At 38.6% G+C, this 14,327-nt stretch overlaps 1 protein-coding gene across 5 annotated transcripts in view; it reads left to right on the top strand.

Moving 5' to 3' along the window:
• Positions 1-10,405, top strand: part of OXR1 (oxidation resistance 1) — a 404,974-nt gene extending 394,569 nt beyond the window's left edge. For all 5 annotated transcript variants that reach the window (XM_048841476.2, XM_048841475.2, XM_048841479.2 and 2 more), the window contains 5 exons: positions 2,399-2,521; positions 2,700-2,852; positions 6,198-6,293; positions 6,929-7,002; positions 8,411-10,405. In XM_048841476.2, coding sequence (XP_048697433.1) covers positions 2,399-2,521; positions 2,700-2,852; positions 6,198-6,293; positions 6,929-7,002; positions 8,411-8,546 — 582 coding nt within the window. In that variant the 3' untranslated portion in view covers positions 8,547-10,405. The remainder of the gene's footprint in view (positions 1-2,398; positions 2,522-2,699; positions 2,853-6,197; positions 6,294-6,928; positions 7,003-8,410) is intronic.
• The last annotated feature ends 3,922 nt before the right edge of the window (positions 10,406-14,327 follow it).

The raw sequence follows: 14,327 nt of genomic DNA, 5'->3' as shown, positions 1-14,327 counted from the left end.
TCATTACTACATGGTTTCCAGAGTGATGAGGACTTGTGTTTGAATTTCTGTTCTGGTGTGGTGACTTGAGTTGGGTAGAAACTTTCCTAAAAAGAATGCAAAAGAGATGGAGAAATTCAGAACTCTGTTTACAAAATTAAATAAGGACTTACTCAGTTGTATGTATAGTTGAAGTCTTAAATTCTTATATAAAAAGATCCTACAAGTATTTCAAACTTTTTTGCAAATATTAAGCCTCACAACTACCATATGAGGTAGGTAAGTGTTTTGCCCTTTAGTGGAGCTGGAATTAGAACTCCCAATCCCTAAAACAGCAGTTCAGAACTAATTCTGTAGATTTATAGGATATTAATCTTGAATTGACTCTTGCATTCTCTTTAGGTATTTCTCTATTTATTTTGGCATAAGCACACTTTGGAATTGATGTGTATATTATGCCAAGTTTACTGATGAAAGCATATCTAAGAACTTTTTTTGAAAACATGAAATCTTAATTCAATATGTGTTTCTAAGTATCTAGCTAATGAAATGGTTGGAAGTTTGGATTTTCATTTTGTTTCTGAGTAGCTTTTGCAAATGGAAAATGCTTTCATGGGTTTGCCTCTGCTTAATTTAGTAGTTATAATGCTGTCTTGTTGATCTGTTACGCTGTCAAAATATTAGTTGACAGTGATAATGTTATAGTACTTTCTGTAGTATGTGTTTAGGAGCTTCAGATTTTGACAAAGTTAACTTGCTTACAAATGCCTTATGAGTGGTAAAAATTGTTTAAAATCAACAACTCAGACAGCATATGTTTTGCATGTGGTAGTGTAATAAAAATTAAAGAACCAAATAGAGTATAAACATTTTATGGTACTCTTGAACAGCAGTTATGTTTTGTAGAATTTGTACTCAAACGTGCCCTTGACAGTGTGAAATTTGGGACTGAAGAGACCAAATGGCATATGCTGTATAAGTAGTACTTAATAATAATTGTAATTGGAAGATGATGTTGAATATATATGCGTGGCTGATGCTTTGTGAAATTAGATGCTAACAAATGCTTTTAGTCTGAGATAAAGGCTAAGTTATGGAAAGCTTGAGCCTTGCTTGGTGCCCTCCTCAAAATGACTAAATAAAGCAAATTTTCTCATTTTAAGGATTAATGTTAAGATTGTAATCAAGTTACTGTTATACAAATATTCCTTACCTTCATATTTTATAAGATTATTTTTAAACATATAAAAACTATCCTGTGATAGACAGTAAATTTGATTTTTCTTAGCTGTTTAATGGATTGCAATTTATTTAACTTCTACATACATTGTTACTGGTTGAAAAAGTGTTTCACATAGATTCTGAAAAATTGGAGTGTCTTCTTTTTGCGTCAAAACTGTTCACCATCTAAAAACTTAACATTTGGCAATAGTTACCACAAATTGGTATCTGAAACACTGCAGTTATTTCCCTGTATTTAGAATAGGAGATGTATGTGGTAAACCATATTTTGGCAAATGTTGACTTCTGGTGTTTTCTGATGGATGCATAGGAGCTAATCAAAAATCAAATGAAGTCCATAAGGGTCTTTCCCGTGACTTCAGTGAGCTTTGTCTCAGGTTCTTAGGATAACAATGATGCCTAGCTGTTTATATAGCACTTTTCATCAGTAGAGCTCAAACCACTTTACAAAAGAGGTCAGTATCATTATTCACACTTTACAGATGGGGAAACAGGCACAGAAGGGCAGTGACTCGTCCAAGGTCACCAAGTGTATCAGTGGCAGAACTGGGAATAGAACCCATGTCTCCTGAATCCCAGTCAAATTCTTTAAGCAACTAATACCCACTTACACATTTACAAAGCCTGCTTTCAAATGTTTTATTAGGAACTTGAAAAGTTTCACATCAGAATGGCTTTAAAAGTTATTTTCCTTGGGTATTGATTAAAATCTCTAGCTTTTGAGTGATGAGCATAAAGCATTTTAAATAAACTGTGTCTGCATTTAAAATATATATAACTCAAACACCTTTTTTATTACTATTAGAAACACACTACATTTTGTGCAGTGGTTGAGATCATGTACTTTGGCTTTTAATTGTAGTCAATTCTAAAAGTCCATATTCAACCCCAAACACGAAGGCATGTGAAAAAACAGGCATAACCTGAATATTAGAGTACATGTGCAAGCAATAATTTCAGTGTAATATTTAGTACTGATAGGTTTACCACAAGAAGCAGTGATTTCCCTGTCAAATGCCTAATATAACAAACATAATACAAAATTCCAATAATTAAGTACAATCCTAAATGCAGTGAAGATGATGTGGCGTATACTAAGTAATATTTCCTCTGTAAGAGAATTGTGAATGCTTAACATACTTTCTAGAGTGCTTATTTATTTCCTCCTCCCTTGCAGATAACAAGGGAAGACTTAAACTCAAAGCAGGCCACAAATATCAAAACAGACCTGGAGCCTGAAGCATTTCGGCCAAATCTTAGCGATCCTAGTGAATTGCTGCAGTCAGACCAAATTGAAAAGGTATGGTTTTCAAATAAAACTGATGATAGAATAATATTATCTGTGTTCTGTAAGTATCCTGAGCATCCTGTATCAGGTTAAGTATATCAAATAAATAACAGGGACTTTGTTCTGAAGAGCTTACAAAAAAAAAGTAGTTATTAAATGCATAAGAGACTCTTCATTGTTTTGTTAACAGCTCACAAAGCACCTTCCTCCGCGAACCATTGGGTATCCATGGACTCTTGTCTACAGCACTGCAAAGCATGGCATGAGCTTGAAGACATTGTATCGAACTATGTTGGGGCTAGACACTCCTGTACTAATGGTTATCAAGGATAGTGATGGGCAGGTATGGAAATAATGGCCAAAAAAAATCAGAACTGCTGCTTAAAACAGATAAATTAACAGCTGAAACATCAATGTGTTTTAGTAATAAAACTGCCTGTGTTAAGCTTCTCCTTCTTCATGGTTATGTATTGGTGTTACAATCATGTCATTGTGCAGGCAGTTTTTGATAATGGCATTTTTCTGGGAAATGTTTTGATGAAGCAAATCCAGTGTCAAGCCATAACTATTGGAAGTCCTCTAACTTTTTATTACTGAGTAACATTTTAGTTTCTCTTAAAATGAGGACCAGACAGCTCAGAGCCTCAAGGGATTGGTAAGGCACAGGATAGATGTCCCACCCAAAAGTAGGAAAGATGGATAGTCATTGCTATCTAAGAGTAGATAGGTAACCTATGTCAAGCAAGTTGGCTATGTCCGTACAGTTCCTTAATGACAGACATGAACATCTTAGCACCCGTCATCTTGAGGGAACAGTGTTGATGAGGCCGTCCGTCCATTTGATGTAGAGAGACATTTATAGTAGTTTCGGTGCTGAATAATCAATTCTTCGAGTGATAGTCTGTGTGGATTCCACTTCTGGTGCACATACAACCTGTGCATACAGATTATATTCTTCTGGCCAGTGGTGTGTGTTGGGGCCACCCCGACTCATGATACTTTTGCAACCCCATCCCTCCACCAGAGGACATAAGTGCTGGAAAGGGCCCAACTGTTCCTCAGTTCCTTCTTGCCTGCTGTGGCAGCAAAACAGAATTCCTGCAGTTTCTGCTTACTTAGATCACTGTGCAATTAGTTGTTAGGATAGCTTATTGCTCATTAGGTTGAGGAGTTAGTTTATAGTTTGCCTGTTGGCAAAAGATATAATATATTAGCCATAAAACAGAGAGAGAGAAATATCTTATCTACCTCATCTGTCTATCTAGGTTAGGTTATGTATTAATCCTGGAATTGGCTGATACTAAATCTTGGGATTTAAAACTTGTCCCTCTTGCAAAGCTGCCATGCCTCTCGGTGATGGGACACTCTAGGAACCTTTTCTGCCTACTTCAAGAGATAGTAACTATGGTTCTTCAAGATGTGTTGTCAGCATGGAGTCCATGACCCCACATCTGCAGAGTGCTCTGCCCTCTGGATTTTGTATTGATGAAGTAACTGAGGGATGGTTGGGGGTGTGAAAACATCAAGGGCACAGGCATGGCTCCAGTTTACACTGCTGGCCAAAAGAATCTGATCTCACACACCAGAAGTGGAATCCATGTGGGCAACGTATTTCAAATAAACAGTTTCTGTGAGGTAAATAATTGTGGGTTTTTTGTAGTATATGCTGTACTACTACTAGAAGCTCAGTGCTTTCAAAACAGCATAGGTTTGGTTGATGGAGAGATGCATTTAAAAACTTAACGCTTCAGTTTGCACAAGCCTGAAATTCTTTCTCTTACTGGTATGGGGTGCTAGCTTTTCTCTGTCCACAAATTATATTGAGATGATCTGAAACAGAAAATCATACCGTTAGTTGATACAGTAGAACCTCAGAGTTACAAACACCTTGGGAATGGAGCTTGTTCGTAACTCTGAACTGTTCATAACTCTGAACAAAACGTTATAGCTGTTCTTTTAAAAATTTACTACTGAACATTGACTTAATACAACTTTGAAACTTTACTGCTGCTGCCTGATTGTGTACTTCCAGTTCCAAATGAAATGTGTGGTTGTCTGGTCAGTTTGTGACTCTGAGCTTCTACTCTAGTGTATTGGCAAAAATGCCCAACCTGGTAGTTTAGAGGCCAAGCAAAGATAGCCTTAGAAGAGTTTGCACAAAGCAGTATTTTCCTTGTTAGAGGATTAACTGGGTCAGAACTCCAGCTGGGGGAGGAGGGGGTTCTCAGGGCTTCTGCCCCACAGGAGCACTGGGGCTCAGGGTTTTAGACCTGTAAGGAGAACTGGGGCTTGGGGCTTCAGCCCCGCTGCTCCATTCCTGCCTTCAGCCGTATAGGGGGGCGCTGGGGCTTAAGGCTTTCGTTATGAGGCATGCCGGTTTCAGCCCCCCGTAGCTAAAGCCCCAAGCCCTGGTGCACCCTCGCACCCCATGGCCGAAACCAGGAACTGAGCTCTGGGGAGGGCAGAAGCTGGGAACGAGTTGTGAGGCTGAAGCCCCAAGCCCTTGTCCCCCAAAGAGCAGATGCCCCGCCCTCCCACCCAGAGCTCTGACACCCCTGTAGCTGCAGCGCCAAACCCCCTGTGTCTGAAGTCTGTAATGTCTTGTTCAGAGCTGGGGAACTCATCAGAGTTACGAACAACTTCTATTCCCATGGTGTCCATAACTCTGAGTTTCTATTGTATTATAACTAAAATATTAGAGAAATATATTTTTATTTTCAGTGTTTTCTCTCAGGCCATTTGACTGAGTTTCACTGTTCTAATCATAGTTTACTACCTCATGTACTAGCATAACAACACACTAAGGCACCTTTCTTCCGCAAGCCCTGAAAGAGTGTATTTACCAATAGAGGCCAAAAGTGAAGCGACATGTGCATGCACGAAGGGGAAAGTTGGGCCAGAGCATGTTAGTTAGTGGTTGATCTCAGGCCTGCCTAAAAAATCCTTTTAAACATTAGCAGGAAAGCAGAAAAACCTTGAGAAACTTCCTTTTGAAAAGAATGCTTCATTTAATAATAATAATAATAAAAAAAGTAGATATGCTATTTAAAAGATATAAATTTTCTGATATTTTTAGGCAACTTTTAAAACATGCAAGCTGATAGTGTCCCTTTATTGATTCCATAGGAAACATTATCTTGTCAGATAAAGACCCTGCTTAATTTAGAGGAGACTTAAAATGCAAACCCAATATTGGAGAAAGGAGATGGCTGTTTAACACAAATATGCTACAGAATGACATTATTCACTCAAAGTTTAATAAAAAATTGGTTAACTTTCTATTTAAGAAAAGGAACAACAAATATCAGCCAGTATCTTGTTTGTTTGTTTGTTTGTTTTGCATATGATTTTAATTTTTAATTCTTGCACTTCTTAGTCTAGGCTGATTAGTCAGCAAAAAATTGCTTGACAGTTGCTTCCTGTCCCTCCCTACCAAAATCCTCACAAAACAGCCTACAATATCTCCGTTACAGTTGGAACCATTAGATCTTTTGAGGTTTCTGTGCTTATCCCAAAGCAGATTTCAAATCTACCTACATCTAAAGTAGTAACAGTATGCCAGATACCCACATAAAAGAAAAAGATTTCATGAGTAAAACTTATAAAGGTTTTGTTGGTGTAGTATAGATTGTGTAGCTTCAGCATTCTTCTTACACTTTTGATCTCAACTTTTTCTTCTCTCCTATAGGTTTTTGGTGCGCTAGCCTCTGAACCTTTTAAAGTGAGTGACTGCTTTTATGGCACTGGAGAGACCTTTCTGTTTACTTTCTCTCCAGATTTTGAGGTAAGGAGATACAATTCCTTTACATCTTATTTAACCGTTCATTATACAGTGTCAACAATATTGACTACAAGAAGCTATGTTTTAAGGGGTGATAAAGACCCACTTACACCTACCAAGAAAAAATATCTAGGGTTAAGGTTAGAGCAATGGAGTGGGAAGCGACAAGGTTGAAAAGACGGTTGAAAAGACGAGCAATGAGTAAACAAACCTTTAATTGTATTCTCGGTAGTATGTGAAGTCAAAAGAAGCTAATAGGAACTGGGATGATACTTATACTTTAATTTAATGGTATAGTAAGGGCTGTGGCATTCCACATATGCTGCAGTTTGGCTAGGGAATATTTGGGGATACCAGTAAAGATGGAGTTGAAGTAATTGAGATAAAAGTTAATGAAAATTAACTTTGGAAAGATTGATTGGCTAAACAAGTGTATGTAGGCATCATTTTAGAGGTGAATTTGTTCATTGGAACTAATCCATTTACTCCTTTAAATATCTGTGTAATCTGGATCTGTGGATTTTCACACTGACATAGAATCATGGCAGACTTCTGTGTCAGAAATAGTGAGAGAACACTTGATATTCACAAAATTAAATTTTTCAAATATTTAACTTGCTATTCTCTACTTTCATTAGGTCTTCAAATGGACAGGAGACAATATGTTTTTCATTAAAGGAGACATGGACTCTTTAGCTTTTGGTGGGGGAGGGTAAGTCATGATTTGTAGTGTTATTCATTGTGAAGAATCGATTACAGTGGTCTTTGTGTAATGTTGTGTACACACAGTAAAACTGGTATTAATTTTAATTTTAGAAATCTCAAGGCCCAAGAAGCTTTAATGCTAATAATAGATATATGTATGTATCTATCAGTTGTCGGATATGAAAACCATTTAACGCTCATTGTAAACACAACTTGTACATGTATTAGACTGTAGACCTTCCTTTGCATTGCTTCAGCATAGAAGACATATAAAGTTTTACCTCTGATAGCTCAAGATATGTCCTGGTTGACAGCATACTCGCTTTATCTGAAACTGATACAAGATGTTAACATTCAAAAAATTTTAGTGTCGACAAGGCAATTGAAATATATAGTAAATTGCCTAAAATTTTAAGAGGATGTTTTTGGCAGAACAGAGAATTGAACCTAGGTTTGCAAAGTCCCAGGTTAATGTCCTAACGCTAGCACTCTGACAAATATGTCCCAAGAAATACTTTGTCAGAAAAATCTGTTTCTGATAAATCTAGGACATGAATACTTGCAAGCCTTGAAATGGTGTTCCATAATCTTTATTTTTTTCCCTAATGGAGCACCCATATTTTCAACTTTTATATTTTTTTAAAATCACTCTCTGCTTTTCTAGTGCAGACATTTTTGTTCTAGATTACTAGAGTATTCTTCTGTAAAAGACATTTTAATCTACAGGTAATTAAAATATTAAATTATATAAATCTAATGTAGATTCTGCAGAATCTAGGAGAGGCTTAAAAACATTTTAAAAAAAAGTCTTATGGCTTCAAATACAGCTGCATCTAAGGGAGACTTAGAGGAGATTTGATCACGGGTATTTTTAGTGAAAGTCATGGACATGTTACAGACCAGAAACACAAAATCACGGCCCCTGACCTGTATGTGACTTTTACTAAAAATACCTGTGATTGAATCTTTCGGGGGGGGAACAAGGAGGGAGACCACGGCACCAGCTGTGGGGGCGCTTTTTAATAGCTGTGGGGGGAGTCCCAGGCGGCCTGCTACTGTGGGGGAGTCCCTGGGACTGCAGCCAGGAGCCACCAAGCCACCCGCCAGTTCCGGGACCGCTGCTCGGCCAGGCTGCCCAGGGCCCCCCAGAGTTGTGCGGCTGTCCCCGGGGACAGGGCTGCTCCAACAGTGGCTGGTGCAGCTGGCTGTAGAGCTGCTGCAGCTGTGCTTGAGCGGCCCTAGGATCAGCCACACTGGCCGTTGCAGAAGTCACAGAGGTCACAGGAATCCGTGACTTCTGCAACCTCTGTGACAAACACAGAGCCCTATTTATAATTATGGCTACTCTAACTGCATTTGTAAGGTTAACTTTTGTTCTCCTTCACTAATTTTTATATAACTTGTCTGTGTTCTAGGGGTGAATTTGCTCTTTGGCTTGACGGGGATCTCTACCATGGAAGAAGTCACTCTTGTAAAACGTTTGGGAATCACACACTTTCTAAGAGAGAAGATTTTATTATCCAAGACATTGAAATCTGGGCTTTTGAATAAGTGTGTAAGTGTCTCTACAGGCTATTGTCCCAAACCTGACATGAATCAGTGCAGCTCAAAAAGCCCTAGAAGCAATAGAATACAGCATTTATATACTATAGTTTTAAAGCTATCTTCATGATGATCCAGATACAATTTTGAAATAGTGTATTTAAAGTTGTTGTACTTTTCTTTATGTTTAAGATATTGCTGTAAGTCTAGGCCACATGGGCTGAAACGGAATGTCAGTTAAGTTAATCTTGCTGTTGTGGAGCCAGCCTCCCAAACTATCTGTCCTTTAGTCTACCCCTTTTTCTCTTCAGTTCCCCCACACATCTATCTACGATCAGTTTAGGGCTGCTTTGCTGTGTCTCAATTAAGATTATTTTTCTATTAAAACTGTATCTCTGAATTGAGCTCCCCCTTCAGGGCCTATATAAGAGGAAAGTTTTGAGTATGATGATTTGACAGCAATGTTGCAAACACTGGCCCAGACCACTTGTTGATTAATTCACATGGTGCCACTGCTAGACAAGAAGTTTAGCATTCCGTCTTGGAGCATACCATTACCCTTAGTCCTGGTTAGAAAATTCATCCAAATTCAGTTGTGCCACTTGTTTTACTAATGTCCAATTTAGAAAATACATGTCAGTTACATCATATAGTAAAAGTTCTAGTTGTGTGCTGATTGTATTAAAAGTATTTTGCACATGCTGTTAATGATCTGCAGGTTTGGGACAAATGAGGACAGCATTGAGCTATGTGGTAAAAACATAAAACAGCAAGGGAATGTGAGAATGTGATAGTTCCACTGTGTTTAATGGATAAATCAAGTAAAATGCAGTGAACAAATTTGTAGCTATAGTAGGGCATTATGCATACCAAGACTATGAAATTGATGCATTTTTCTTCAACATAAAGTGTCAGATATATACTGTTTTATAGTTATACTGTTGTAGCCTTGTAGCACATCAACTCCAAGAACATAGCTTATTCCTGTCCAAAAGAAAAAAATAGTTGTGATGTTTTTGAGTGGATTTATGTTGTAAACTACAGTTAGCACCAGCTCTGATAAAATGGGGTAACGTATTATAGGTAGACAATATTGTAACTCGGTAGACTTGTGGAATATGCAAATTTACTGTCATGTGACCTCAAAAAAATGACAGGCTAGAATACAGTACCGGTAGCTCTTGTTCACTTTTGTAGGAAAACTGATAAGCCATTGTGGCAATAACAGCTCAACAAAAGTTATTTTCAAAGCTTCTATTCTATGTTATGCAAAAAAATTGCTGTTATAAGTGTGACAGTGACTGACTTTGTGCTGAAATTTCAGCTGTTCCAGATGAACATTGTATATTATCTTGTAAATTAATGTTTAAAAGTAGTTTTTGTTATTATAGAAAAGTGTTGATTAACGGGTTGCTTATAGCACTTTAAATTATTCTAGAAATGGAATAAAAGCCAAATGGGTTGGCTTAAATAGATGTAGTTGTATAGTATTTCAATATATTTAGTTCTTTGAAAAGTTTTAAAAACTTATCTGAAGAAAGATTACTGCTGTGGTAATGAAAAAGGGCAGATGCTTTATCTATAATATGCTAATGCGCAATATGAATAGAAATACAGGGCCCCATTTCCTGTCTCTATGTATAGCTCTTTACCCTTGTTAGAGCTTAGTACAGTATGTAGATTAAATGTTTACAAAAATAAGGAACTGTAAATATATTAAAATGGCTTTTCTCCCCATTGGTCTTCCACAGCAGTATTATTGTCTTTGTGGAGTTAAGACTAACTATAAACAATCCTGTAATGGATTTCAAGTACTATAAGGTCATAGTGATATATAGCAAATAAATCTAAATACATGTAAAATTAAACTTGAGTTTGAATTTATTTATACAAATGGTCAGTTATTGCTATTTTCACAGTAACTTCCTGAATGTAGGACTTTCTCTATACCGCTTTTTAATTTTGGTATATTATGATGCTCTACAGTGTAACTAAATAGTTTCTTCAAGTTTTTGGAACTGGGGGGAAGAGTAAATATTTATAAACTCGCATACCAGTATCATATAACTTTCCAGTGTATGATACTGAGAGTGCAGAGCAGGGTTTTTTATATTTCTTTTGTATTTACCTTAAGGAGTCTATGTAACACATCTCCTCAAAACACTGTAAGTTCCTGCTCTCCTGAAAGTTCAGGTGCTGCATTCTAGAACACTTTTTTTCCTTCTGCTGTATGATCTCTGATTCTTTTAATTGCAGAATTAGACTTCTGATTTTAGTATAGCTCATTTAAATTCGGAATAATTGACTTAGAGCACATGTGTTGATATAAAATTATGTATATTCTTCCAGTAATAAATAGGTCTCTCTCTCTCTCTCCTGCATGTTAGGGCTGAGTTATTCTCCTGGGAATTTGGCACCTGATTGAATTTTTTCAATTTGAGGCCAAATTCCCAAGCATTAACAACTCTATGTTCAGAAAATTTAAGCTACATCAAAGGCCTTGAAACACAAGTCAAAGTACCTTGAGTTTATGGGAGCTTTAGTGGCTAGTTAAAGTCTCCCCAGAGGCATTTAATGATGGGAAAACAACATTCTCTAACAGGATACAACACAAGGTTTGTCTAAACACAAAGTTGAACCAATTTAATTAAACTGATGCAAACTTGTATATGGACACATTTGAGTATCCACATGGTTGCACAGACTTCAGATAAACTGTTTAAAATAATGTCTTTAACTAAAGGTATTATTTTAAACAGTTTAAAATCTGTGCAGCTGTGTGTTGACCACACCAAAGAGATCTTTGTTCTGACCTTTAAATGTCTCCTTGCTTCAGTCTCACCAGGAATTTTACAGGATATAGTTCCTTTCCACCTCACTGCCAAAAACCTCATTGCTCCAGTGATTACAAGAAACTGAGGCTTGACATAGATGGAAGAGAGAATCCATTTTATAGATTGGATTTTGAATGAGTCTAGTGCCAGATCAAAATCTGTATCACCTCTCAATATTATAAGCTCAGTGCATGAGCTGATGTTTGTTGAGATATACATTGCATCAAGAGTCCCAGGTCTTATCAGCTACATCAGCATCTAATTTTAAATGCTGCTTTGTCACTGAATGTTAATATGGTCTTCCCTCAACTTACAAATCTCCATGAAGGCCCTGTTTATTCACATGTAGTCTCTATTTATGCTCATCTGTTGATCCCCAGTGAAGCAGATCTGCAAATGAAAAGCCTTTGGAACCAGAGAAGGAACTCAGTCTGTTGGGAACATGGCTCTCAAAACTGAAAGAGCAACGGGGTGGGTGCGGGGGAAGGGCAGGAGAGGCATGAAATTACATGCATCAGGAAGAAAGTTGTATAATTTAAAATACATCTCCAGCCAATAAAACATTTCACAGAAGATAGATGTGTAAGTATGTTTTGATGCTGCTGTTCTTTCACTCTTCAGGCTTGGGGTTAAAAGATTTTAATGTTAAGTATCTGGGCAATAACTCTTGTAGGCATCTACAAACATAAAATGGAGAGGGAAGGAATTTGAAAGAAAGTATGGGTATTAGTGGCAAGGAAATAAACTATTCAGCTATTTTATAGAAAAACTTAGATAACCTATTGATTACTCAAATGTTTAGTGCCCCATTATTTAAAATGAGTTTCATAGGGGAGTAACAGTAAAAATACATTGGAACAACTAGAGATTGTGGGGTGGTTTGCAGGCGGATTTTTGTTTGGTTTTTAATATTCAGAAAGAATCATTTCCTGTATTTCAGGTAGTCTTTGTGGGTTAAAGTCACTGCAATACAGAGGATCCACATAAAGCATCTCCATCCCAGTTTGTCTCAAGGACATTTGGTAAATAAATATTTCTCACAAAGGAAAAAAGAAAACAACTTAAGGACTTGTAGGATCCTGAGGACTTTTTATGGTGTCCTTCATGCTGGGGTAAATAGGGCAAGTAACCATGAGAAAGCATTTACTGTATTCAGTAATATGAGAATATTAAAGTAGCTTTATTGACACAATCCTTAAGGTCTCTGAATTCTAAAACTGTGAAGAAATGTTAAAGTAGATTATTTCTGAGTGCTGCATGAAGATGTTACATGTTCAGCGGATTTGGGTGGTTGCCACTGTGGGAGTTTATGAATGGTATTTGCAATAAGTTATGGCTTTTATCCGAGATAACAGGTAAACATCTAAATTGGATATTATGGGGGGCAAAGGGGGAATGAGAAGGCTGTGTTGAATTGAAATGGTGAGAACAAAAGAGCAAAGTAAAGGTAATAGTAATCACTGTTGCTGCTGAGTTTGGCTCAAAGCCATGATGGTCCAATTCCCAACAGTGTCACTAGGCTGTTTGCCTTTTGGGGAGATCGTCCCTCAGCTCCATTTCCCCTTCGGAGGCATTTCCAGTGGCTGGTGCCTTGCATGCTTTAGAGAGCGAGCCATGACCAGAGAAGCCAGGGCTGTCTCTCCTCTCCACCCTCTTATCAAGTGACTCATGGCAGGGGGGTTGGCATCTCTGGGGGTAGGACACTGTTTCCCATACAGCCCAGCTGGCTGGGTTTGCACCAGAAGCCACGGCTCTGACAGCAGAACTCAGTCACTTCCCTTCCCTGCGAGTCATGGATGGAGACCACCAGACATAGCACAAACATTGTCATTAATAGAGATTATGGCACGGGGCCTTCAGGCCTAGCTTCCTCCCTGTGCTACCACCTCTATAACAGGCACCTCCACGTACACTCCCCTCTGAGATCACAGGAGAAATGCAGACCCATCTAGCCCACATGGTTTCCATGCAATTGAGAGAGGAAGAGCTTCTGTGGAGCCCATCCTGGACTGAAAATAAATGTGGCTGTTTTCCCTGGTGCTTTAGGAATCAGTTGCTCTTGGGGAGTGTCTTTGTGGGTGCACCACTTTAGCTGTCTTGGCGCCCTGTGCTTCTAATGAGAGATTTGTAGTAGCAGTGCCCCCCAGCTATCTCGTGTAGCTCTAAGCGGTTACCCCACATGCGCAGGCAACAGTTCCTTCTCTACCGCCTTTGGCTTCAGTCGGAACGACAGCAGCGCCCTCACAGCTTTAGATATTTCTATTATTTCAGTTACTTCCCGGCTAATACCCTCTCTTCCTTTAACTATTTAAAAAAATTCTTTCCTTTTCCCTGCCTCAGGCGGGTAACTCCCAATGACAGAAGAGGCATAATGGGATTATTCCCATTCCAGCCTCTCAGAGGTGCCTGGCTCTCCAGGCTTCAAACACTGTCTCACTTGCAGACTGTCTATATTGGTCTCTTGAGGGCCATCTGCAGTGTGTCCATTGCCTGCGGAAAACACATATCTCAAAAGTGTCCCCGCTGCAAAAAACTGACAGCTAAGACAGGGAAGGCTAGAGATCTTCAGTTGAAACTCCTGATGATGGAGAAATCCCTCAGACCAGCCTCCAACCCAGAGTCCAGGACACCTCCAGGTCAACAGCCACCTCAGACATGGGATCCTCCTTAAAAACAGCTACTAAGGACTCTGTTCCTAAAAAAGCCACAACAGGGAGGCTTCAACTCTGAAGCCCCTCCCCTCCACTGAGGGGCACTGCTCTACAGTCACCTAAAGTGGAGCACCCCCAGGAATATTTCTTGAAGAAAAGGTTACTCACCTTGTGCAGTAACAGAGGTTCTTCGAGGTGGTTGTCCCTGTGGGTGCTCCACTACGCTCACTCTCCTCTACTTCAGAATTTCATGTCGATCCTCTGAGGTAGAGAAGGAACTGGGGAACGGTTGGCTGCGCATGTGG

The sequence above is a fragment of the Caretta caretta genome, chromosome 2 (assembly GCF_965140235.1).
Source record: "Caretta caretta isolate rCarCar2 chromosome 2, rCarCar1.hap1, whole genome shotgun sequence".
NCBI lineage: Eukaryota > Metazoa > Chordata > Testudines > Cheloniidae > Caretta > Caretta caretta.
Note: the sequence above shows the minus strand (reverse complement) of the source record. Positions and strands in the feature narration are given on the sequence as shown.